At 39.7% G+C, this 26,376-nt stretch overlaps 2 protein-coding genes and 2 pseudogenes across 17 annotated transcripts in view; 2 read left to right on the top strand and 2 right to left on the bottom strand.

Annotated features, from left to right (window-relative positions):
• Positions 1-681, bottom strand: part of BEND6 (BEN domain containing 6) — a 59,214-nt gene extending 58,533 nt beyond the window's left edge. The window contains exon 1 of the mRNA XM_038554405.1: positions 464-681. The gene's annotated coding sequence lies outside the window, so the exon portion shown is untranslated. The remainder of the gene's footprint in view (positions 1-463) is intronic.
• DST (dystonin) overlaps positions 436-26,376 on the top strand; it is a 480,589-nt gene continuing 454,648 nt past the window's right edge. For 11 of the 16 annotated variants that reach the window (XM_038554403.1, XM_038554389.1, XM_038554383.1 and 8 more), the window contains exons 1-2: positions 436-645; positions 1,240-1,301. In XM_038554403.1, the coding sequence (XP_038410331.1) occupies positions 465-645; positions 1,240-1,301 (243 nt within the window). In that variant the 5' untranslated portion in view covers positions 436-464. The remainder of the gene's footprint in view (positions 646-1,239; positions 1,302-26,376) is intronic. The other 5 variants (XM_038554397.1, XM_038554385.1, XM_038554380.1 and 2 more) reach the window with 3 other exon arrangements.
• LOC119876856 lies at positions 15,661-17,791 on the bottom strand (annotated as a pseudogene).
• LOC100688207 lies at positions 23,675-24,391 on the top strand (annotated as a pseudogene).

Here is a 26,376-nt window from a genome sequence, read left to right as displayed (position 1 = left end):
GCAGCCCGGGCGCCGCGTCCCCGCCCCGACGCACGTGCGCCCGCTTCTGGGATGCCGAGGCCGGCGGCGGCCGCGGGACGATGCGCGGGAGCCGGGTGGCCGCGGCGGCAGCGCTGCTCCTCCTCCCAGCCGGCCGCGTCCCTGGCGGGGCTGCGCCCGGGGGCTGCGCGCGGACGGGGGCGGGGGCGCCCGGGGAGGGAGGGGGGAGGCTCCCCGCCGCCCAGTCGCTGCCTCGTCGCCGTCTGCTGAGTCATGGCAAGCGCTCCCCGCAGCCCCGGAGCGCTCGCATAGCGCGGCCGGCGCGGGCTGCGCAGCCATTGGGCCGGGCGCGGGGCCGCGAGCGCCGGGCCTGACGCGCCGAGCCGCGCTCGCCCGTGCCCGCCGCTCCGTGGAGCGCCCGGCGCGGCTGCCTGCGCCGCCGCCCTCCAGCCCCGCCGCCGAGCCGCCCCCGCCGCGCCCGCACCATGATCGCCGCGGCTTTCCTCGTCTTGCTGAGACCCTACAGCATCCAATGCGCCCTCTTCCTCTTGTTGCTTCTGCTGGGCACCATCGCCACCATCGTCTTCTTTTGCTGCTGGCACCGCAGGCTCCAGAAGGGGAGGCATCCGATGAAATCGGTCTTTTCGGGTCGCTCCAGGAGCCGAGGTGAGCCACGCCGCGGCGGGGTGCTTCGGGCTGGGAGGGACGTCTAAGCCAATTCGGAGAGCGAAGCGCGGCTCGCTCCCGTCCGCGCGGCGGTCCCCTGCCCCCATCACTGCCCGCTCCGCCAGCCTGGGGCGCTTCTGCGTGCAACGCCCCTCTGCCCCTGTTTGCCCTCGCCTCCTTACCGTGACCCCCGGGCTGCACGGCCGCGACGACCGCGGGGATGCCCAGGGGCCCGGAGGGGAGGCACCGACGCAGATTCCGAGGGTCAGTTTGCTAGAGCCCCAAGGGTCCCTGGAGCGGAATCCGGGGCTGCGGCATCCTCCCTTCGCCCACCCATCGCTGGAGCTTAGGGGTGAGAAAGTAAGGCAGGGAGAGCCGGGGCTCCCGCACTCTCCCAGAACTTTCCCTGAAACTTCTCGCGGAGAACTCCCCCGAGGGACCGGTGGCCTAGTAGCCTCCCCGCCCCACGGTGTGTCCCCGCCGCGTTCAAGGAGTCCGGGACGTGCCTTCCCGACCCTTGTCCCTCACGTAAGTCATTAGTAACTCGAAGAACAAGGAGTTAAATGAAGTCTCGTTTTTCTCTTTTCTCCCTAGATGCTGTTATGAGATCCCACCACTTTCGTTCTGAGGTAATTTATTTAGCGCGCACGCTCAAGGTCAGAAGAAGTTCTCTTTCCTGAGTACCCATATTAACCATATGCGTGTTAAGAAACCAGTAGGGCATTGAAGGGCGAGCATGCTGCCCCCAAGCCGAAAGGAACGCTTATTTTTAAGCGATTCCCCAACACGGGTGCCCAGCAAATGAACGGTGTGGGCGAATCTCTGGTGTAGCGGAGCCGCTGGACCAGAGGGGGTAGAGACGGCCCGGCCCCCAAAGGCGCTACAGACCTTAGGAAACTTAGCCACCGGGTGGATCTCAGCTTCCTTTACGGTCTGGGGTTTGCCCGGGGAAGCTCTCCCGGTGCTGTCAGCTGCCTGGGGTTGTTCCCTTGGAGAGCCGAAGACAAGAGGAGAAAGAGGTCTTAGGAAGTTAGTGCCCAGCGACTTGATCCATATGCATTTCATCGTATGGTCTTTCAAGGTTACATTCCTGTTAACTCATAAAGCTGTCCGTGTTTTTTTGGGGGCCATCCGATGATTTTTGCAAGGTGATGGTGGTTATCTGGCTTTATCCGATGGTGTGTGCTGGTCTTTGCTCTCTGCGTGTGGACCATGCCTCTGTGAGCAGATGATGTGGGTGCAGTGATTAGGGCCGCTTGCTCTTGGACTGAGCCCCACTGGAGGTAGAACAAAACAAAAATCACAGGTTGTCTCTGGCCCAGCATTCCTTTATGAGTTTCCAGGCCAACCCCCCACTTAATGTGAGATAATTTTTCTCTCTTTTTAGGAGAGTTTCACACAGCCAGGCTTGGAGGTTACTGGTAACAATACTTGATGTGGTTTCCTCATTTTAGCAAAGACTTCATAGTTAGACACCCTTCATTTCCTTGCCGTTTACCTGAGAAGTTATTTCACATTTTGTTTCACTAGTTAATCAGATGTTTTAATGGACTCTGGTGGCTTAAAAGCATTAACTGCATTATTATAGCGTCATTATAGTGTTGCACAGTGAGTAATTCTCCTGCATGTAGAACTCTGAAGGGTGAGAACTCTGTTCTCAATATAAGATACTTACGAGAATAACTAGTCAGATAATCAAGAGGTTCCTTTCCTGTCTTTACACTACCTAGTTGTGTGGTTTTGGGAAACGTTAACTTCTCAGCACCCCAGTTTCCCTATCTGAAAAATAGAAGCAGTAGTACCCTGCAGGGCTATAGTGGGAGGGGAATTTACAAGTAACTATGTAAAAAACCACACTAAGTTCAGAGAGAATATTTAGTACTGGGGAGCTAGTTATCATTGCATCTTGTAAAATTGATTTTAAAAATTGAATTAAAAAATTGGGAAATAAAAATCTTTGTGCAATTTGAAGTCTTAACTAATTAATTGAGATTTATGGGAAACAACATGAACCATGCCTGGTATGAAACATTTTTGGATATCTGATTAATAGAATAAACCCATTTAGATGTGACAAAAAATAAATAATGGTCAGAGTGCAAACATCAAAATTTAGGACTTTGATTTTAAAAAGAGATTACCAACTCCATACAGTTAAGTGATAGAATCAGAATAATCCTTTTATGGATTATCATATCAGCCATTAGGCATTTCAGCCGATACACAAACCAAAAAAATGAGGTAGGACTATCTTGTGTAGTTATCTGTGAGTGAAGCATTTGTCTTGAGCTTGCATTTGGTTAGGAAAGCTAGAAGCAGTTGTTTAAAGCTTTGGCTCATTTCATAAAATTCCTAGTCTAGTTTGACATCTTGTCTATACTTCGTGTTTGTCTCATCTGCTAGCCTATGAGCTCCTTGAGGACATGAAACATGTCTCTCTTGTTTAGGGCTGTCTCCCCACTGTCTGGTATATAGTGGGTTCTTAATTAATACTTATTGAATGAGTGAAAAATTTCTCAGTGTGTGCCAGTTCCCAGAATTGGCTCAGTAGAACTCAGAGTTGGGCAGCAAAGAAAAATGCACATTCTCAGGACTTTGCTTGGAATTCAACATTTACTGAATCTCTAGCTTTTAAAAATTGCCCTGGAGTTTGTGTTAGAAATTAAGTCACTAAGTGTAACAAAATGGATTTGGTTAGATTTTTTTTTTTTTGGTGTGCCTCGCTGACTCACTCGGTGGAGCATGCTGGTCTCGATCTCAGGATTGTGAGTTCCGGGCCCCACATTGGGTGCAGAGCTACTTAAAAAAAAAAGGAAAAAAAAATTTTTTTCTCGGGAAATTAAATACAATATTAGCTTAATTTTTTGATGAGTTACCTGTGTTCCTTTTTGTACCAAATTTCTTTGAATAAACTACTCACTTATCTTGTAAGTGAAAATCCTGAGACTGTGTTGTATGAAGATGTCACATTTCTTCACTATTTTCTTCACTGTTTTATTTGTGGTAAAATATTTTTATGTCTTCCCTTGAGGAAAACGTTGGGAATTACTTTTTCGTCTCTTTTGATCAAAATGCTATTTCTTGAAGAATTTTCTCCTGGAGAAATATCTCCGAATTTTTTGGATTCTAGCGTTTTAAAAAATTAGAATTTGAGTAGCATAATGGATGTTCTTGTTGTTTCTTAGTAGTAGCTGCTGCAAAATATTTCTCAAAGAAAATGTTTTGATTTTTAGGCAAGTCATAATCATATTGATCTAAGAAGCTAGTGCCTTCCTCATTCTGATCTCAGTAAGTAGATAATTCACTTTCAGCATTTCCATAGTGGCCAAATGAGGAAAATGAGTTTAGGATATGCTGACTCATTTTGAAATGTAAAAGAGCTTTGGGAAAGCCCTTGAACATGTGAAGGAGTTTGTTAGCCCTGTGATGCTTTCATTGGCAGAGGATATTGCATCTGCTATCTACACACCCAGGAAGGAGTCCAACTGGACAGGAAAATTCAGGATGTTCCTTTCCAGGTAGTTAGAGAGATACTTGTCCAGGGAGGTGAACCATGGCATCAGAACCCACTCTGCTTTGTGAAGAAAGTCACATCTCTCCATCTGAGAAGCTCCAGCTTTGTTTTTCTTCACTACGTATATAACAAACACAGTTCTTCAACATGCAGCAATTTCTTCCTCATGAAGCTAAAACTAAATACTATAGCTGTTTACAAGATATTTTGTAACTGTAACTGCCTACCAATGCTTTTGACTTTGACATACTTGTAAATTCATCTTTACTGGCTTTAATAGTCCTCTAAAATTTAATAAGAGCATGTGAGAATGTGAAAATAGTAACCCAGCCAGCAAGGGCTGAACACTGTAACTCCCAATTCATTGCCAGTTATAAGGACCCAATTAGATAGATAGAAATATGTGTTTTGTGTATGAATTTAAAGAACTTGTATAGTTTTTTTGTTCTTTGTCATAAATAGCTAATGAAGAGAAATGACTTCACACTGAAGTAGGACCCAGTTTAGACAGCAGGTGTTCAATCTGGGTATCTAAGAAGGGTGCTTTTCCTGAGGATTTATGTTTTATGCTGTGACTTTACACAATGGTTGACTGTTACCCTGGATTCCTGTGGTGAAAATCAGGCAGTGACAATCCTGATTTTAAGGGAATTTCAGAAAGTGATATAGGTAATTGAGGCACCATTAGATTTCAAGAAAGAGTCTTAGGAGTACTTCAGTGAAGACAATTATCATGCCCTTTGAGAATACCCCCGAGTGAACAGTGCTAAATGATCCCTATTCATCAGCTCAGTGGAATAAGGGAAGCCTTGTTTCACATAAGCAGGGGGAAGAGTGTGTTGTATGTCTATCAGGATTTGAGTAAGTATCTTCACTTCCCGTTTCAGGTAAAGGAGCCAAAAGAGTTAACTCAGGTTAAGCAGTTCCCAAAGAGTCACATAGCAAGATAAGGGCTAAGACAAGAATGCCCTGGCTACATTTTGTCTGCCTGGTGGTATTTAATTGTGTCACTCATAGCTCAGAGAATAATATGTCCAACATTCTCAATGAAAGAGATGAGCTAAGTCGAGTGAATTTTTAGTGGACATTTCTCTTAGAAAAGATTAATCCTTTAGGCTTTTCCAGTGATTATCCAAGTTATCCTAGATGAAAGGATGTTTCACACAAACTCTCTTGGCCTCATTATATTCCCAGAGAGTCCCTTTACCAAACCATGCAAGAATAGTCAGCAAAATAACTATATTTCATAGCTTCTTATTAAATCTGTATATTTCATTGAGAATTACCCAGTTTAATGGATTAGAGAAAATGATAGTTTATTATTTAGCTCTCTTTTATAGTTGTGTTATCTTTATAAATAAATTCTTTGCTTAGAGTTAAATTCTAGGTCTAAATTAATTTATATTAATTAAATCAGTCATAAATTGAACTCTACCCATGATACAGTATTCATTTAGCTTCATTCAATTATTTTCAAAATAAACGAATTTACTTTTTTGTTCCATACAAAGTCTGATGTTAGATAGTAGGGCTAACAAAAGGTCTGAGGTATAGCCCCTGCCCTTGACGATTACTTCTAGGTTATTTCCAGTATCAGTGCTGAAATGTTATAGTTGCTGGTTTCTTCTGTTATGGTAACTGAACTGCTGTCCTGTTTCCAACTATGAATCACAAGTGTGGCAAGAGCATCAAAGGCCAAGATATACAAGTACAGCTAATAACATTTGTATAAAAGATAAATTCACCCTGTTCACAGAGCTTTAATATGCCAGAGTTACCACTACCATATAATTTATCTTTACTTTAGATACATGGCAACAAAACAGAATGCTAAAAGAAAATAAAAAAACAAGGAAGAATAGAAACCCACTTCCCCCCCAAGCAATCCAAGCCAATTAAATGCAATCTAGATGAAAGTTGAAATAAGAGCTTTTCCAGAGGAGTTTGAATCTTTGTATTCTTAAGTCTCAAGAATGACTCTTTTTGAGATTTGGATTATAAAATAGAACCAGGCTAATTATAGGTCTTGGTTTAATGAAAGGTTTATAAGAATAAGGTTCAGAATCCTGATTTTGGGTTCCAGCTGTGCCACTAACTGTGAGATCTTGGTCGAGTCTCTTGTGTCTCTGAGACTTAGAGTTGGTGTTCACTGCTAACGTGAAGATGATCACTGAAGCACCTTCCAGAAGTAATAGCCATGTTTGTCCTATGGGCAAAGTATCATGCTAAAAAGACATCATGTAAAACATGATTCCTGCCTTCTGAGAGATTAAGGCAGGTAAAGATGAGGATATAATTAATAAAAATACCAAGTAACAAATTATGTATAGAAAAGGAATGGTTCGAATAGTTGTGAAGAAATGACTGCTTCTAGCTGAGGTGATCAGAAAAGCCTTCCAAGAGGCAGTGATATTTATGCTGAAGCATGCATGTTGGGTAGTATCTGTCTAGACAGAGAAGGAATGAGACCAACCCCCCAGCAGAACACATGAGACAGGCAAAGATTTAGGAAGCAGATGATTGTTTTCCGAGCTCAGGATATATCAACATTGAGTAGAAAAAAGGGTAAGGATAAGTGAGTACTAGCTACAATAAAAATATATTTTGTATACTACTTGAGAGTTGGCAAAGGCCTTTGACATAACATTATTTCATTTGAAAACTTTAGGAGGTCACTGCTATGATCCCTCTCAGGAGAAGCAAAAAAAAAAAAAAAAAATCATTTTTTGGTTTCTTTTCTGGCACCTACAATGAAACAGCCTGATAACTCTTTTTTCATTCTTAAGAAGAATGGGGAGTCATGTCCACTGCTGCAGAGGGTGAGATGTGGGAGAATGACTGGATCTGGGCCTTTCTGGTTGCCCTGAAGCTGTGCATTTGCACGATAGCTTGTTTTTCAGAATACCATGGATACAATGTTTTTCAGGTCCAATGCTCAAGGATAATTGGGCTGTATTTTGACTTCAGACCCCATATGTCCAGGGATTTGTGACATCCTGCTCATGTGTTCAGTGTGGTCATTACAAATCCTAATGCAAAGTAGAATAAATTTGCAGGTAATTTGTTATGAACAAGATGGTTTTTTTTTTATCAGCTTTGAAACATATTAGTTTTTTAAGGTAATCAAAATATATCTCTGCTTTTAAACTTCTTCCTTGTAAATCTGTCTCCCGTGAAAGTTATTCTAGGTGTTTGTGTCCTCAAATCCTCAAACCTACTCTCTCACCCTTGGCCACTCCTAACTCACAGAGAACATCAGTGCCATGAAGCAATAGCAGTTTAAACTTTTTTGTCCCTACAAACTAAATGTATTTCAAACTTACCTCTCAGTGCAATAGAAAACACATCTGTCCTCCATTCTAATATTTCATGCTTATGTTGTGAATTCCTCTTCTTACCAACTCTTGGAGATGTTGTTCCATGAATCATCCTTTCCTCTTTTATTGTCTATTGCTCCCTCATTGCAGGCTCCTGTCTCTAATACATAAGCATCATATGTGTTATCTTTTTTAAAAATTTAAACTTGATTTAATTAACATATACTATATTATTAGTTTCAGAGGTAGAATTCAGTGATTCATCAGTTGCATACAATACCCAGTGCTCATGACATCCAATGCCCTCCTTAATGCCCATTACCCAGTTACCCCATCCCTCCACTTACCTCCCCTCCAGCAACCCTCAGCTTATTCCCTAGAATTAAGAGTCTCTGGTTTGCCTCCCTTTCGGTTTCCCTCTTATTTTATTTTTCCTTCCCTTACCCTATGTTCATCTGTTTGTTTCTTAAATTCCACATAGGAGTGAAATCATATGATATTAGTCTTTGATGGACTTACTTCACTTAGAATTACACCTTTTAGTTCCATCCATGCTGTTGCAAATGGCAAGATTTCATTCTTTTTGATGGATGGCTAAGTAATATTCCATTGTATGTATATACCACATCTTCTTTATCCATTCATCCCTCAGTGGATATTTGACCTTTTCCACAGTTTGGCAATTATAGGCACTGCTGCTATAAACATTGGGCCCCTTCAAATTACTATGTTTGTATCCTTTGGATAAATACCTAGTAGTACAATTGCTGGGTTGTAGGGTAGCTCTATTTTCATCTTTTTGAAGAACCTCCATACTGTTTTCCAGAATGGTTGCTATGTGCTGTCTTTTGCAAACAATACAGGGATGCCTGGGTGGCTCAGCGGTTGAGCATCTGCTTTTAGCTCAGGGTGTGATCCTGGGGTCCTGGGATTGAGTCCCGCATTGGGCTCCCTGCAAGGAGCCTGCTTCTCCCTCTGCCTGTGTCTCTGCCTCTCTGTGTCTCTCATAAGTAAATAAGCTTTTAAAATCTTAAAACAAAACAATACAAACCTCCCTATACCACTAGCTCTTCTGGCAGGGAAAGTTTCCTGAGAACGATTCTTTGTCATGTTCTGTTCCTTACCTCTCATTTTTTCCCTCAGCTTTGTGTAATCTGGCTTCTGCCACTGCTACTTAAAATCACTCACTCTTGGGCACCTGGGTGGCTTAGTCGGTTAAGCGTCTACCTTTGCCCTTCTTGGGGTCCTAGGATTGAGCTCCACATTGGACTCCCTGCTCAGAGGGGAGTCTGCTTCTCCTTCTGCCCCTCTCCCTGGCTCATGTTCGTTCTCTTTCTCACATACAAAAATAAATAAAATCTTTAAAAAGAAATCACTAATCAGTAATGATTTCCAAATTGTGAAATAAAGTATTTCAGTCTTTAACTTAATCAACATATCTTGTATTTGATTGACACTGTTGGCTGCTGATCCCTCTTTGAAACTTTTCTGACAAGTTTTTGGACAATACTCTTAATTTTGCTCCATTTTATGGCCGTGGTTTCTTCTGTTCCTGCACTGGATCCTTCTACCTAAATGTTGATATTCCCATGGTTCTGCCTTAGGCCTAATATTTTTAAACAACTTTATTGAGCTGTAATTCACATGCTGTACAGCTCACCTATTTAAAATATACAATTCAGTCAGTTTTAGTATATCTGCAAGGTTGTGCAACCATCACACAATTTAATTTTAGAACATTTTTATTACCCTCAAAAAGAACACCATACCTGTAAATAGTCACTCCTCCTTCCCCCCTCCCACTTCCATTCTCCATCCCCAACCCTAAGCAACCACTAACCTACTTTTTCTCTTAAAAGATGTATGGGGCTTCATTTTTGCCCACCCTATTTAAACTCTACTTGCAGGATCTAACCATACTTAGTGTTTTAATTTACCCACATATAATGATTACTCAGAAATCTGTATATCAAATTCAGACTTCACTCTTGACCTCAAGATACAGATAGTCAAGTGCTTTTCCCTCATTTTCACATGGAGGTACCATAGGGCATCTCAGACTGAACACTGAACTTGTCAGTCCTAAACTCTATCTGCCACTGTTTGGAGAGTGTCACTACCCTCACCCCCACCCTCTGCAGCTGCTCAAACTAGGAATCTGGAAGATAGGACAGATCCCTTCCTGTCCATCCTGTCCCCTTTTAAATGTCTCTGGAGTCTGTCTTCCATACTACACCCATTATGGTTACCTTGGTATAGACCCTTTAATAAGCCTCCAGAGCAGTCTGCCTGCTTCCTCATCTCCAATCCATACACACTAACTTAATAAGAATCATTCCAAGATCTCAATTCTTTTTTTTTAAGTCGTCTCTGTGCCAGACGTGGAGCCCAGCATGGGGCTTGAACTCACAACCCCAAGATCGAGACCTGAGCTGAGAGTTGGCCACCCAATGAACTGAGCCACCAAAGTGCCCCATAACATTTTTATTGGTGAAGGAGACATTCAGATTCAAGTAACCCCAACATAAAAATGGATTATTAATAAACAGGGATTTATATTCTCTCATAGCAAGAAGTCTAGAGATGCTGCAGGCTCTGCTTGAGCTTCTTGGCTGTAGGACGGCTGGCACAGCTCCAGACATGCTTAAATTCAAGGAAGGAAGCAGAGGAAGGGATAGAGCTAGCCAAGGAAGGATATTCATCAGGAAATCAAAATTTTGGGGCACCTGGGTGGCTCAGTGGTTGAGCATTTGCCTTTGGCTCAGGTCATGATCCCACAGTCCGGGAATCAGCTCCCACATTGGGCTCACCACAGGGAGCCCGCTTCTCCCTCTGCCTATGTCTCTGCCTTTCTGTGTCTCTCATGAATAAATAAATAAAATCTTTAAGGAAAATAAAGGAAATCAAACTTTTTGCCAGTAGCCTTTCCAGTTGGGTTTCTTGTTATACTTCACTGGTCAGAACTGTGTTGCAGGCCATCTGCAAGGGCAGCTTGGGATATGAGCTTTTATTTTTCATAGCTTCTGTAGAAGAAGTAGTCAAGGGAGAAAGGGTTGGGTAAGCCGTATTCCTCTCCTACTTAAAATCCTTCAGTGGCTTCCCACTTCCTCCAAGATCAACTTTGTTTTATTTTTATTTTTAAGTAATCTCTGCACCCAACGAGGGGCTTGAACTTACAACCCTGAGATCAAGAGTGCACACTCCAGGGCAGCCCGGGTGGCTCAGCGGTTTAGCGCCACCTTCGGCTCAGGGTATGATCCTGAAGACCTGGGATCGAGTCCTATGTCAGGCTCTCTCCATGGAGCCTGCTTCTCCCTCTGCCTGTGTCTCTGCCTCTCTCTCTTTCTCTGATGAATAAATAAGTAAAATCTTAAAAAAAAAAAGAGTGCACACTCCACCACCTGAGCCAGCCAGGTGCCCCAAGTTTAACTTTCACGATATGACATCAGAATGATCCCTATCCTGATGTCCTAGTGATAGTTCTAGTATGACAATTTGAACACGTTTTTAATACTCCAGAAAGATCATGACCTTTTAGGATTATTATTTTTTTGTCCATGTTATTTCCAACTGAAAAGGCCTCTCTTTCTCTTCCATTCCTTTCATTGCCAACCCACTGCCAGCAGGAACAAAAAATATTGAGGCACAAAATGCTAACTCCTGACGTTCCTTCAAAACCTAGTTCACAGGTCATTTCTTCCAGGAAACTTTCTTAGTTCTCTCTTCGTGATGATAATTAAGTTTTTTGTTCATCTCTTGTATAAGATTGTATCTTGAAAGTAGTCCAAATCCCTAGTTCTTAGCTCACTGTCTTGCACAGAATAAAGCTCAGTTAAATGTTTGATAAATGAATGAATATTTGATGTTTTATTTTAAAAAATTTATTAAGTTAATTTTTAAAAAAGATTATTTATTTATTTATTTATTTGACAGACAGCAAGAGTGAGAGAGATCGCAGAGGGAGAGAGAGAGAGGGAGAAGCAGACTTGCCGCTGAGCAGAAAGACTAATGTGGGGGTAGATCCCAGGGCCCCAGGATCATGACCTGAGGTGAAGGCAGAAGCTTAACAGACTGAGGCTCCCAGGCACGCTTATTCTTCCTTCCTTTCTTTTTTTTTTTTTTCATTTTAAAAGATTTTATTTATTCATTCATGAGAGACACAGAGAGAGGCAGAGACATAGGCAGAGGGAGGAGAGGCAGGCTCATACAGGAAGCCCAATGTGGAACTCGATCCCGGGACTCTGGGATCATGCCCTGAGCCGGAAGCAGATGCCCTACTACTGAGCCACCCAGGGGTCCCTAACCATCACGATCTTAAGAGAAAAGATGAGGGCAGTTTTAACGTGTAGTTTATGCATTATGCCAGGTGAGAACCAAATGTGGTTTGGTAATCTCTGTTCAACTAGTTTTGAGAAACGTGGTGGTAAATTTGAATAAAGAACATCAGAAATATCATATGTTGAGGTAAATATATAATACTATTTCCTTCCTTTTAATTTCTTGAAAATACATATAATTGTTTAGAGCACAAATTATGACATAGTCTTCTGGGATGTATGATGTGTATATATATATACAACTATAGTGTAGATAAGTACAAGGAAGTAAGTGGACTCACTATATATGATTGCAACGTTTTTATATTTTATATGAAGTGGTATATTAACTCTAAGTAGAATGAAAAGTTAAAGATGCACATTTTAATCCCCAGAGTAACTAATAAAAAATAATGCAAAGCCAATATATAAACCCAAATTGAATTCTAAAAGATACCCAAATGATCCAGAGAAGGAAGATATGAAGGAACAAAGGAATGAAAATCAGAGAGGAGAGGTGGAAAATAAAATCTAAACCGGTAGACCTCAATCCATATTATAATTGCATTAAATATTAATGTATTAAACACTCTGATTAAGAGACAGATTATCAGAATGGATACATAGTGAGACTTGACTGTATGCTATTTATAAGAGGTATACTTAAAGACCCGGTTAGATTGAGAGTGAATGGATGGAAAAGATAAGTGATGCATATGATAATCAAAAGAAGATTAGAGTGGCCATATTAATATCAGATGAAATAGATATGAAGACAGATATAAAGAGGGATGTTCCATTATGATAAAAGGGCTAATTGTTCTAGGAGACATAACCATAAATGTGTACATATCTAATTACAGAGCCTTAAAATGCATGGAGTAAAAATTATTGAAATTAAAGGAAGGAATAAGGGTGCCTGGCTGGCTCAGTTGGTAGATCATGTGACTCTTGATCTTGGTTGTAAGTTCAAGCTCTATGTTGGTTGTGGAGATTACTTAAAAAAACCAAAATCTTAAATCAGAATAGTGGGATGCAGCCAAAGCAGTGTTTAGTGGACAATATATAGCTTTAATTGTTTATAATAGAAAAAAAGAAATATCTAAATCCAACAAATTTTCAACTTTAAGAAGCTAGGGGATAAGTAGGGTGAAGTAAACACAAAGTAAGTAGAAGGAAGAAAATAATAAAAAGCAGACATCGATGAAGAGAAAACACATACAATAGAGAAAATTAACAAACCCAATATTGGTTCTTTGAAAATACCAACAAAATGTTTAAATGTCTAGGTAGACTGACCAAGAAAGAAACACTGTCATGATACAGGGAGGAGAACTTGTAACTATAGAACCCACAGCCATTAAAAGAATGAGAGAATATTCTCTACAATTTTATGCCAAAAGACTTGACAACTAAGATGAAATGGACAAGTATTTATTTATAGCCCTTCAATTATCCATCCTGTGCATATTTCATCATTTCTTAGAACTTCTCTGACTCTCAAATCTTGAATTTTGAAATACCTCTCTATACACAACCTCCTGTCTCTGCACCTCATCATGCACTTAAAAAAAACGTAAAAAAAAATTTTTTTTAAGTAAACTCTACTCCACACATGGGGTTGGAACTTACAACTCCAAGATCAAGAGCCACATGCTCTCCTGACTGAGCCAGCCAGGTGCCCCTCATCTTGCGGTCCTATTGAGTTTCTGCCTTTATCAGTACCTCTGGTCCTAAATCTTACCTAGCTTTCAGTCTTATCAGCACTTTCTGACTACTTCACTTGCCTTTCTGCTCAGTGAGACCCTTAATCAACTGTATAGAGCAACTTTTACTGTTATCCTCTCTTTGCTCATGCAGTCACTTGCTCTGCCACCAGTGACTTTGACAGTTCCCAGACCTGAGTCAGTTTCATGGACTGTTTTTCTATTTCTATGCCTAGGAGGCCTGTCCTTATTGGACATTTTCATAAAACCCAGTCATTTGATTCATTATGTAATCTAGTAGTCATGTCTGCTTTATTTTTTTAGTATATCAGTTAGCTTCTGCTTTGTAACAAAGTACTTGAAACATTAACTATCTAGGTCATGATTCCCAGGGTTGGCAATTTGGGCTGTGCCCAACTGGGCAGTTGTTCTGGTCTGAGACAGGCTTGGCTCATCACAGCTGGAATTCACTCATGTGTCTTTTATCAGCCTCAGACAAACTCAGTTTTTCCTCTATAGGTCTTGATAGATTTGGGTTCCAAAAGCATCAAAAGTGCAATAAGCAAGGCCTTCAGAGATCTAGGTCCTGAACTTACAAGTATAATGCCATTGCTTACATGTTTGGGGCATTGGCATGTCATAGGAGTAGGGAAAATAGGAGGAGTCCTGATGGGAGGAAGTGAAAAGTATTGTGGCCACATTTGCAATCTACCGTAGATAATCTTTTGATTTATCTCTGGTGTGCTGATGTACTATTCTCCTCAAAGCACTCATTTTAAGCCTTTTCTATTGTTTTCCCTGAACAGTCTTTCCCAATACTTCAGATTTCATATATATGGAAATTATTTCCCACCAGAAGTTTCTAGCCCTGATTTAATTTTTCAATGTTTTTTTTCGAGGTATAATTTCCAGTTTTAGAATATTTTCTATCACCCCAGAAAGATTTCTCTTGCCTTTTTGCATTTAATTCCTATTCCCATCCCTTACCTCCCAAAACCACTAATCTACTTTCAATATCTCTAGATTTGCCTTTTCTGGACATTGAATGTAAGCAAAATTGTATAGTATGTAGTCTTTTTGCATCTGGCTTCTTTCATGTAGCTTGATATTTTTGCAATTTATCCATATTGTAGCATGTATCAGTAGTTTGTTCATTTTTATTGCTGACTAGCATTCCATTCTGTGAATATATCACACTTTGCCTCTCCAATCACCAGATAATGGACATTGGATCCCCCCCCTAGTTTTTAGCTGTTATAAATAATGATGCTATGAATATTTGCTTAAAATCTTTGTGTGGGTTTATGTTTTTATTTATCTTGGGTAGATACCTAGGAATAGAATTGCTTGCTTTTGTGATAAGTTTATGTTTAATTTTTTAAAAGATTTTATTTACTTATTCATGAGAGACAGAGAGAGAGAGGCAGAGGCATAGGCAGAGGGAGAAGCAGGCTCCTCACAGGGAGCCTGATGTGGGGCTCAATCCTGAAATCCTGGGATCATGCCCTGAGCCAAAGACAGATGCTTGACCGCTGAGCCACCTAGGCGTCCCAGTTTATGTTTAATTTTTGAAGAAATTGTCAAACTATTTTCCAAAGTGGCTGTACAATTTAATATTCTCACCAACAATGTATGAGGATTCCAGTTCCTTCACATCTTTGGCAGCACTTTTTAATTATAGCCATTTTAGTGTGTCTGAAGTGGTATTCTGTAATTTTAATTTGCATTTCTCTAATGCCTAATGATTTTGAGGATCTTTTCATGTTCAAATAGTTCAAATCTTTGGCCGTTTTTATTTTTATTATTTTATTAAAATACTGAGTTTTTTTCACATGTGTATTTTTGTCTCCCACCATTGCCATTTGTCTGACCACCACTACTAACTACAACCTATTGTAACATTCCATACATACTTACAACCAAGCAAAGGTGGAGTTCCATCTTTAAAAACTAAAGAGGCATTTTGAACCACACAGTCCTGGCAATGGAACCTGGACTACATTTTTCAGACACGGTAGGAAAGTTTTCACTCTGCATTATAAAAAAGGACAGCCAGATAGAAACTTTTACAGCAGTAAAATAAGATGGGAGAATTTTAACAAATTGTTTAGTTTTTTACAGAGACTTCACTGTCAGACATCTTGAATAAGCCACCTGGTCAGTCATCCAGAACAATTCTTCACATAATTGATGACCTTGGCTTTCACTTGGGAAGAAAACCACCTTTTTCTCTATTTGTTTGCATTTTGCTTTAATGTATTCTGTGGAACTAGGTCCTTTCTGTGTTTTAAGTTTTTTTTCTTTGGATTTTGATGAATTCTTGGCCTTTCGATCTTGGTGTTAATGGTCTTGAGTCTTTAGCATTCTGGTTTGGTTTTTGTGTATTTTTGGCTGGAATATCTCATATAGATTTCTTTATTGGGGTTTTCCCTTTAGCTCTCCCATCATCAGAATTGTTATCATCATTATCCTATCATCATCTTCATCAGCAACATGTTTTACTTTTTCCTGTGGTACTTCATTACTACTTCCAGTAATAATCTACTTCCAGGAGCAGATCACTTTCAGATAAACTTTTTAGGAGTTTCACATCCTACTCCTCTTCATCTTCTGACTCTGCAACTTCCTACATAGCTACCAAATGCTATCCATTAATATGCACAGCCCTGAATCACACTTCAATCATAAGACCACAGGTGGTGGTATTTGAAAGTCTCGGAGGAAAAAAAAAAAGATAAATAAAAAAATAAAAATAAATAAAGCCCCTAAATCATTGGCTGTACATTTTCAAAGTTGCCAGTGTTACTTTAATTGGCTGCTTTCATAATTCATTGCCTCTACTTCAACACTGTACGATTCACCTTTTTTTTTAAAATTTTTATTTATTTATGATAGTCACAGAGAGAGAGAGAGAGAGAGGGAGGCAGAGACATAGGCAGAGGGAGAAGCAGGCTCCATGCACCGGGAGCCTGATGTGGGATTCGATCCCGGGTCTCCAGGATCATGCCCTGGGCCAAAGGCAGGCGCCAAACCGCCGCGCCACCCAGGGATCCCCGATTCACCTTTTTTTTAGAAAGAAGATCCAATATATTTATTATTATATGCATATAAAAGAAGCAAACATACCAATAAAAAGGTAAAAGGCTATGGAATTTAATAAAAATAATGAACACTGGGTTATGTCTTATATATGAAAATCAAACATTTATATAGCATTCTCAAATAAATTGTATAGAACAGATTAATGACTTCATTTGATTTTTTTAAATTGGGAGATAATTGACATATAGTATATTAGTTTTAAGTGTGCAACATAATGAGTCAATATTTATATATATTGAGAAATGATCACCATAATAAGTCTAATTAACATCCATTACCACACATAGTTCGATTTTTTTTCTTATGATTAAGATTTATTCTCAGAGTTGGGACACCTGGGTGTCTCAGTCGGTTAAGCGTCTGCCTTCAGTTCAGGTCATGGTGCTGGAGTCCTGGGATGGAGCCCCACGTTGGACTCCCTGCTCGGCAGGGAGCCTGCTTCTCCCTCTACCTCTGTCTGCCACTTTGCCTACTTGTGCTCTCTCTTTCTCTCTGTCAAATAAATAAATAAATAAAATCTTTTAAAAAAAAGGCTTATTCTCAGAGCAACTTTCAAATATACAATACAGTATTCTTAACTATAGTCACCATGTTGTATATTACATCTCCTAGACTTATTTTGTAACTCTAAGTTTGTTTCTTTTAACCCCTTCATCCCTTTTGCTTATCCTCCACTCCTCCTCCTCTGGTAATCACAATCTGTATATATGATTCAGTTTTTTTGTTTTGTTTTATAGATTCCACATATAAGTGAGATCATAGGCACCAGAAAAGAAAACTGTGTATTCAGATTTGCCTATTTTTCTTTTTTAAAGATTTTGTTTTTAAGCAATCTCTACACCCAACCTTGGGTTCAAGTTCACAACCCTGAGACCCAAGAGCTGCCTGATCCACCAGCTGAGCCAGCCAGGTGCTCCAGATCTGCCCATTTTTTAATTGTCTTTTTTCTTTTTTCCTCTTGAGTTGTTCTGAGTTCTTCATATATTTTGGATTTTAAGTCCTTATCAGATATTGGTTGTACAATTCATCTTTTGCACTAGTCCCTAAACTGACTCTTCTTAAAGATAACTGGTGTTCATTTTCATCATTATTCACCTGAAAATGACAATCTTTGTTGGCTTTGGGTTTACATCTGAAAAGATAGTTCCGGGGCTTCATGGGTCTTATGTCCATGTTCACTGAATCTTCCATGGGGTGGTGGTACACGTAGGTGGGAGAGAAGGTGGACACAGATAAATGACTGCTATTCTAGAGAATAGCCATGAGGGATGGACTCCTACCAGGACTGATCTTTGCCTATTTTTAAACTGGATTTTGTGTCTTCTTGTGAGAGAGTTCTTTATGTATTCTTTTTTTTTTTTTTTTTTTTTCTCTTTATGTATTCTGGATACAAGTCCTTTAACAGACATAGGATTTGTGAATGTTTACTTACGTCTGTGGTTTGTCTTGGTGTCTTTTTAAACTTTTTCATTAAGTGTAATTTATCATTTGTTTTCTTTTATGGTTATCATATCTAAGACCTCTACCTCACTCAGGGCCATGACAATTTTCTGATTTTTTTCCTAGAAATTTTATAGTTCTGGTTCTTACATGTTATCTATGATCATATAGAGTTTTTCTTTATTTTATGTGTGTTATGCATTCTTGGTATACTTTTAAATATTAATAGAGTTCATCAGTGGAGCCATTTAATACAAACCTGATGTTTTCTTTGTGGGACTATCTTAAGTTACCAATTTAAAATTTAAGCATTCAATTTTTTACTTTTTATATGCCTATTTGGATTTTCTATTTCTTCCTGAGTTATTTCGATCATTTGTGTCTTTCTAGGAATTTGTTCATCTAAATTGTTTAATTTGTTGGCTTAATAGTATAGTACTTTCAGATTTCTTTTTGCTTATGTCTAGGCAGAAGGTTGGGTCTTTCATGATCTTGTTCTGTTGCACACTTATGTGACTATGCTTGCATCGAGGGCTAAGTGGCAGGAAGACAGAGAGAATATATTATAGTGGTGACAGTTGACCCCACCCTCTTGGGATCAGAGAGAAAGCTTTCCTTCCTAAGAGGTTTGGTTCCTATACTCTTGGGACTTCTGATGTTACTGCCTGTGGGATTGCTTGAGGGCTGGGGCTCAGGAGCACTCAGAAGAAAAAGTAGAGGATTTCTGCACTCCTTTTCTCACTCCTCAAGTCTGAATAAGGAGCCTTCTCTTGGAGTTCTCTCTTTCTGAGCCTCAGTACCCAGCTCTGGGTTTCAGGCTGTGATGCTGCATTGCATTCAGTCTAGGGAATACTGGAGACCAAAAATGGGAAACTCACGAATTACTTGGTGGTACTTCAAATTCTGGACGTTTTACTTCAAGCCCCCTGCTACTAGTGGCTTCTCAAAGTCTTCAGATAGCTAGTTGCTCAGTGGATTCTGTTCAGTTGTATAGTTGTGTTCAGTGGGAGACATATGCTTATTCTACTTTACTGTACCCAGAACCATGATTTTTCTTTAAGATTTTATTTATTTGGGAGAGAGAGAGAGAGAGAGCGCGGTAGGGGGAGGGGTAGAGGGAAAGAATCTTCAAGCAGATTCCCTGCTGAGTGCAGAGTCCAGCTGGGGGCTATCCCACAACCCATGAGATCGTTATGTGACCCTAAACCAAGAGTCGGATGGTCAATCAGCTGAGCCACACAGGTGGCCCACCATGATCTATTTTCAAGTAGTCTATCCTCCCTCCACCTTATTAAGCTCATTGCTTTTGTCTCTTTTTTTAATTTATTTTTTTGAAAATCTTGTAGCATTATGCCATCTAAGATGATACTGGTGGAGATGTGTATTGCTACATATAGCTCATGTAACATTGAAGATTCCATTTATATCATCATAATACTTATGCTTATAGTAACCTAACTTTAATATGTTTTCATTTGGAAAGCTTCTTATCTTTCCTTTTCTTTTCTGATCAATCTCATCATTTTCCAGATTGATGGATATTCTGGATTTCCTTCTAATTTCTGAAAACTAAATAGATTAGGATTAAAGAACTACCTGCTGATTTTGGAAAAAAACAGTATATATTTTATCCTGTTATTGATGTTATTTACAAAGAGAAAAGAACTCTTTTCTTCCTAACTCCAAGAATTAGGCAGTAGACTATTAACAAGCTTTAAATAACTAACTGAACAACTCTGGAGAATCATTAACAAACCTTAAATAAGTAAATTCCTGCCACTACCCACTCTGCAGTGAGCTGCATGGAGGAGGAAGCAGGCATTTCCAAGCATTTCAGACTGATGTAGAGTGTGACTGTCTCTTCTTTTAAAAGTTGCCATGGGGCATCCCAAAGGAATCTCAAATATATTTGGGAAGATTTGATAAAATTGTCTAGCTTTTTAAAAGTGATGCAGTGTAACAGAAATTTGTAATACAAATAGAAACTTAGTTTAAAAAAAATTTATAACAGGTCTGTTTCAACTGTTTTGAAGTCCTCCTGTGGGATCTCAACCTTTGGGGGACATTTTGAAAATCTGATGAAATCTATGGTCTATATCTCTAGAAGTATTAGGGGTACATGTATACATACGTTTGCATATATTTTCAAGTGCCTGTGGAGGCCCTTTTAATGCTCATATGTAGGTTCCTAGGGCAGAGATAGACCTCAGATAAGAAATCTTGCAGTATGATGACCAGATATCCTTGTCTAGTTAGGATTCACATCGTTTTGGAAACTTTCTACCAGTGGAAATTTGTCCTGGGTAATGCCTTCGACAGGGTGAGTTGAGCTTTAGTTCCTCACTATGGTTCAGGTGTGAGACATTGTAGATAACTTTTTGTATATTACTGGTAATACTTGGAGAAATAGTAATTCCTCAAATTGTTTCCCAATCCATAGTCTACAACTGGAGATTCTAGCTGAAATCTTTTTCTGCAGTGTAGAGGCTGATGTGCTCTAAATTTGTTTAACAGTGAAAAAGTACATCTTTAGGGAATATGTTGGGCTACAAAAACTTTTTTAGGACGATCTTTCTCAGCTTGCCTTTACCTTGCTGCAGTGATAGGGCTGCATAAGAAGTCAAGTGACATAGTGGAAATAATCCTGACTTAGTTGTTAAAAGACCTGAGGTCAAGTCCTGTTCTTTAGCTTAACTTGGGTAAGTCACTCAATATTGATGGGGCTTACTTTCTCCTTTGATAAACCAGAAATAGCAATACCTCTTCTATCTTTTTTTGCAAGATGTTCTGAGAATCAGTGAAAATAGTATATGATTGAAAGATAAAGGGACACTTAGCTATGATAGAATGGAGACTTCATTCATTCACCATCCATTTTTTTTGTTAGTAAATATCTATAAATCTAACATGCATAGGGAATCTTTGATTTCTCTATTCTCCTGGTTAGATATATGGCTCTATTATCTCTCAAATACTTTTTAGAGTCTGTTTGTCTTGTATAGAAAAAAAGAGAATAAAAGGAAGGTTAGTGATAGAGAATGAGGAAGTAAAATGATTTGTGTAATAATTAATTTGAAAAAAAATCAGTAATTAGGTAGTTTATATGAGCTCTTAAGTTGATAGTCAAAAGAAGCAGGGTGATTTTAGGCTCTTCTGTAAGTAGTGAGATCTCATCCTGCCCCATATCCTGACCCAGAGATGACCTAGTTATGAGGAAATGATAATAGCTGCCATTTTTTGAGAGCTTTCCTGTCTTTACGTATGCCCTATCTCATTTAATCATCACTTGCCCAAGGTCACACAGAGATTGTTCCCAGAGCTGAAATTTCAACCGTGGTCCCTTTACCCAAACAGTCCATGCTTATAGCCAGGTAGCAGCAGAAAAGTGGGGCTGAATCAGAACAAGCTGAAGTGGCTTTTGCCTTTTCAAAGGTTCATAGGGATCAATGTTAATTCACATGCTTTAACCTTGAAAGCTCAGAATAACCTTTGAGCTTGCTCTCTAGGACTTAGAGTTAGAACTCCCATTGGAAAGCAGGTGGGAATCAGATGGAATCAAGTTTTAACTTTAAGAAGGAAAGATCTCTGAGCTCCATTTTTTAATTTTTGAAATTCTTAAAGAAGTGAATTTTTCAAGCATATTGGAATTTATGTTTCTTAGTTATTAAAAAGGAAACGACATGATTACTATAACTTGTCAAGACAGTGCACTTTCTCCACTATTATTAGAAAGAAAAATTTGCTGGTGTTTTCCACAGATGTGATGAGATGCAGACTGAGGGGCCGAATTCCCCCTTGGTCTGCTCTTTGATGAAGCTGCAGCCTGCTGGTCACATTACTCATGTGGCAGAACAGAAAAGACCAAAGACTGACTTTTAAATAACATTCCTAGTTGTCTAGATTCCCTTAAAATATTTAGAATATCTAGCTATATGTCTGAATCAAACGCTGTACTGCATGGGAGGTAAAATGAGGGAATTTTGGCTGGCTACTGCTACATTATAATTTCTCTGGAACCCTCAAGAAAATAATGGACTCAAGCATGCCTTGAGCTGTTCTCTGAGAAACTATGGCAACGGGCCTTGTAATTAAAGCTGAACTGGTGTGTGTAGCTTAGAAAAACGGAGAGATACTGCCAACTGATAGGGAGAGTGTATGGGAGTAATCCAGAAAACTAAAAAAAACAATTCTTTCTAGATATATTTAGATAACTCTTTGTTATCTATATCGTTCAAAGAAACAGTAGGAAAGTCTTTCAGTGGATGTCAATATTTGGCTTTGGAATATAATATTTTCTCTGTAAGGAAATACAATTTCCTGATTATGCTTTTTAAGATTAATATTCAAAATAATTTATGTTTCCTGAGTCCACGTTAACTGAATTTGGAAGGACCAGCCAGGAGGCATCCCAGTTGCAGAGGCTAACGAATCTGGGGCAGTCAAAAAAAGGATGATCTTTTCATTTTGATAATGGAAACTATATACATAACACAGTGAAAAGCACTGGTGGGCAGTTGATGAACAAATTAGTAAACTGGCCCCCCGCTGAGATGAACCAGATTTACAGCCAACATGCTAGAATTTGTAAACTCAGAGCATACCAAAAAGTAATTTAAAAAACAAAAACTAAAAAAAAAAACAAAAAAAAAAAACAAAAAAAAAACTAAGAAGTCAAGAGTTGTCATTTTTCTAGGATCAAAATGTGTTATGCTAATAATCCCCAGTGATGGAGAGATCTTATCAGCCTCTTTACCAGGGAGAGTTTGAGTTTATGCCTACTGTTTTAACATCCTTTCTGATTAGTGCTCCCATTCACTCTTAAAAATGTACCTGTTTGGGGGATAAATTATGTAGTCACTTGATATGGGCAATAGCAGAAAAGAAGAGCTGCATCTAATGAAATAAAATGTAATGGTGACAAATACAAAGCTCATAAGCCAGAGACAATATAGGAACTGGCTCTTAATATAGTCTGTTATCCAGTCTCCTTGGCTCTGGCTTGCATTTTACCCTTTATTGTAACGTTGGCAGGGGTAGCTATCTAGAATCAGATCCCATCTTCCACTCCTTTTGTATGAGGGCTTCCCAGTGCTTACAGAATTACTCTATCCTTTCTCAATCTCAGTTCCACCCTACCTCTAATGCATGAATTACCTAAGCTCAAACAAGGCCTAGTTGTTCGATGTTCACTGTCCCCCTCTGTGTTTTCCTTCTATTGCCAGTGTTAGAATTCCTCGATGCTTTGTGTGTGTGTGTGTGTGTGTGTGTGTGTGTGTGTGTGTGAAACTCCTACGAATACTTAAAAATGAAGATTAAACATTTCCTCTTTCCTTCCTTTATCTCACAGTCCTCCCTTAATCCTCTCAAACATTCTCCTCTCTGGGATTGGATGAGGGCACCAGATATAGGGATTTATACATCTGTCTTCCCAAGGCAGGTACTATGTACCATTGACCCTTGCTTGAATAATGCAGGGGTTAGGGACCCTGACTCCCTACCCCGAAGTTGAAAATCCATGTATTATTTTTGACTTCCCCCCAAACTTAACTACTAATAGCCTATTGTTGACTGGAAACCTTACTGATGACATAAATAATGGATTAACAATATTTTGTATGTTATATATATTATATACTATATCCTTACCTTAACATTAGCTACAGAAAAGAAAATATTATTAAGAAAATTCAAGGAAGAATTTCTGGTCTCCGTCCTAGCTACAATCTTGTGTCCACGCATGTGTGCACTTCATTTCAGCTGGTCTGCTTAAGACCCCCTGAATGTCAAGCCTAATCCCCCCGCTTGGTCCCATTTCTACTCCAACAAGATGAAAGAAACTATAATGAACCAGGAAAAACTCACCAGACCGCAAGCACAAGTGCGAATCGTTGGGAAAGGAACTGCTCCCTGAAAAAAGGTGGTTCATAGAACAGCTAAAGCAGATGATAAAAAATGTGAGTTCTCCTTAAAGGAGTTAGGGTAAGCAATATCTCCGATATTGAAGAAGTGAATATATTCACAAACCAAGAAACTGTGATCCATTTTAACAAACCTAAGGTTTAGGCATCCCCGGTAGTGAACATTTTCACCATGATAGGCCAGGCTGAGACAAAGCAGCCGGCAGAAATGTTACCCAGTATCTTAAACCAAGTTGGTGCAGACAGTCTGACTAGTTTAAGGAGACAGGCTGAACTTCTGTCCAGACAGTCTGCGGAGAGAAAAGCAACACTTGCTGCCAGAGAGGAGGATGATGAAGCTCCAGATCTTGTGGAGAATTTTGATGAAGCTTTCAAGGATGAAGTAAACTGAATTAAGTCAACTTCTGGAGAAGACAAAACTTGAAGTTACTGGGATCTGTTATTTTATATTATGACTGCTTTTAAGAGACACCTGGGTGGCTCAGTGGTTGAGCGTCTGCCTTCTATTCAGAGCGTGATCCCGGAGTCCCAGGATCGAGTCCTGCATCGGGCTCTTTGCATGGAGTGTGCTTCTCTTCCCTCTGCCTATGTCTCTGCCTCTCTCTCTGTGTCTCTCATGAATAAATAAATAAAATCTTAAAAAAAAAATTTTGTTCATGGAGTTGATGAAATCTAGGTCTCTAACATCTTTACGCCCAAGGCCCTGGGACACGGTAGCTCTTTTCAGTTTTTGCTTATACACAGTTTATTCTTTGCAGCTAATTAAACTGAAGAAATCTGGGAATAAAGTTGAAACAAGGTTGATAAAGTTTTCTTGCCTAGTTAAAGAAAATAAAAGGAAAAAAATTCAAGGAAGAGAAAATATATTTAATGAACTGTATTTATTTTAAAAAATCTGTGTGACCTGTCAGAATGGCTAAAATCAACAACACAAGAAACAACAGGGGTTGTTGGGGATGTGGAGAAAGGTGGAGGGACCCTCTTACAAAGTTGGTGGGAATGCAGATTGGTACACTGTGAAAAACAGTATGGAGATTCCTCAAAAAGTTAAAAATAGGACTACCCCACGATGCAGCAGTTGCACTATTAGATATTTACCAAAGAATACAAAAATCCTAAGTTGAAGGGATACATGCACCCTGATGTTTATAGCAGCATTATTTACAATAGCCAAATTATGGAAAGAGCCCACGTGTCCATCAATGGAATGGAATATTACTTAGCTATAAAAAAGAATGAAATCAGGATCCCTGGGTGGCGCAGCAGTTTAGCGCCTGCCTTTGGCCCAGGACGCGATCCTGGAGACCCGGGATCGAATCCCACGTCGGGCTCCCGGTGCATGGAGCCTGCTTCTCCCTCTGCCTATCTCTCTCTCTCTCTCTCTCTCTCTCTCTCTCTCTCTGTGTGTGTGACTATCATAAATAAAAAAAATAAAAAAAAACTTAAAAAAAAAGAATGAAATCTTGCTATTTACAACAACATAGATGGAGCTAGAGAGTTTATGCTAAGCAAAGTAGGTCAGTCAGAGAAAGTCAAATACCATATGATTTCACTCATATGTGAAATTTAAGAAACAAAACAAAACAAGCAAAGGTGAAAAAGAGGGATAGGGAGGCAGATCAAGAAACAAACTGTTGAGGCACCTGGGTGGCTCATTGGGTTAAGTGTCCAACTCTTGTTTTGGGATCAGGTCTTGATCCTGAGATTGAGGTCATGAGATTGAGCCCTGTGTTAATATTATCTCTCTTCCTCTGCCCCTTCACCCTCCCTAAAAACAAACAACCAAATCCCCCTTCCAAAAAACCCCCTACAACCCACCAGGCTTAACTCTAGAGAACAAACTGTTGGTTACCAGAGGGAAAGTGGGTGGGGGATGGGTGAAATAGGTGATGGAGTTTGAAGAGTGCACTTGTGATGAGCACTGGGTGTTGTATGGAAGTGTTGAATCACTGTTTTGTACACCTGAAACTAGCATAACGCTGTATGTTAACTAATTATAATTTAAATAAGAACTTTAAAAAAAAATCTTTGTGAGGCACCTGGGTGCCTCAGTCAGTTGTTTACCTTCAGCTGGAGTCATGATCCTGGGGTCCTGGAATCAGCCTAAGTCTGGCTCCCTGTTCAGTGGAGAGTCTACTTCTCTCCTCTCCCTCTACCCCTCCCTCTGCTCATGTTCTCTCTCTCTCTCTCAAATAAATAAAAATCTTTTTTTTTGAAATAAATAAAAATCTTAAAAAATTTTTTTGTGTAAGTGGACTTATGCATTTCAAACCCATGTGGTTCAAGGTTCAATTGTAGTTTCTATCTTTTCTCCATAGCCTTGTGTGGCATGTGACACAGAATAGGTACTTAATATTTGCTGAATATTTGATGTTTGGTAAATATTTGATGAGTGGATGAATGGGCTTAAGTGGGTCA

This window comes from Canis lupus, chromosome 12 (genome assembly GCF_011100685.1).
Source record: "Canis lupus familiaris isolate Mischka breed German Shepherd chromosome 12, alternate assembly UU_Cfam_GSD_1.0, whole genome shotgun sequence".
NCBI lineage: Eukaryota > Metazoa > Chordata > Mammalia > Carnivora > Canidae > Canis > Canis lupus.
This window is presented reverse-complemented; position numbering and strand designations above follow the sequence as displayed.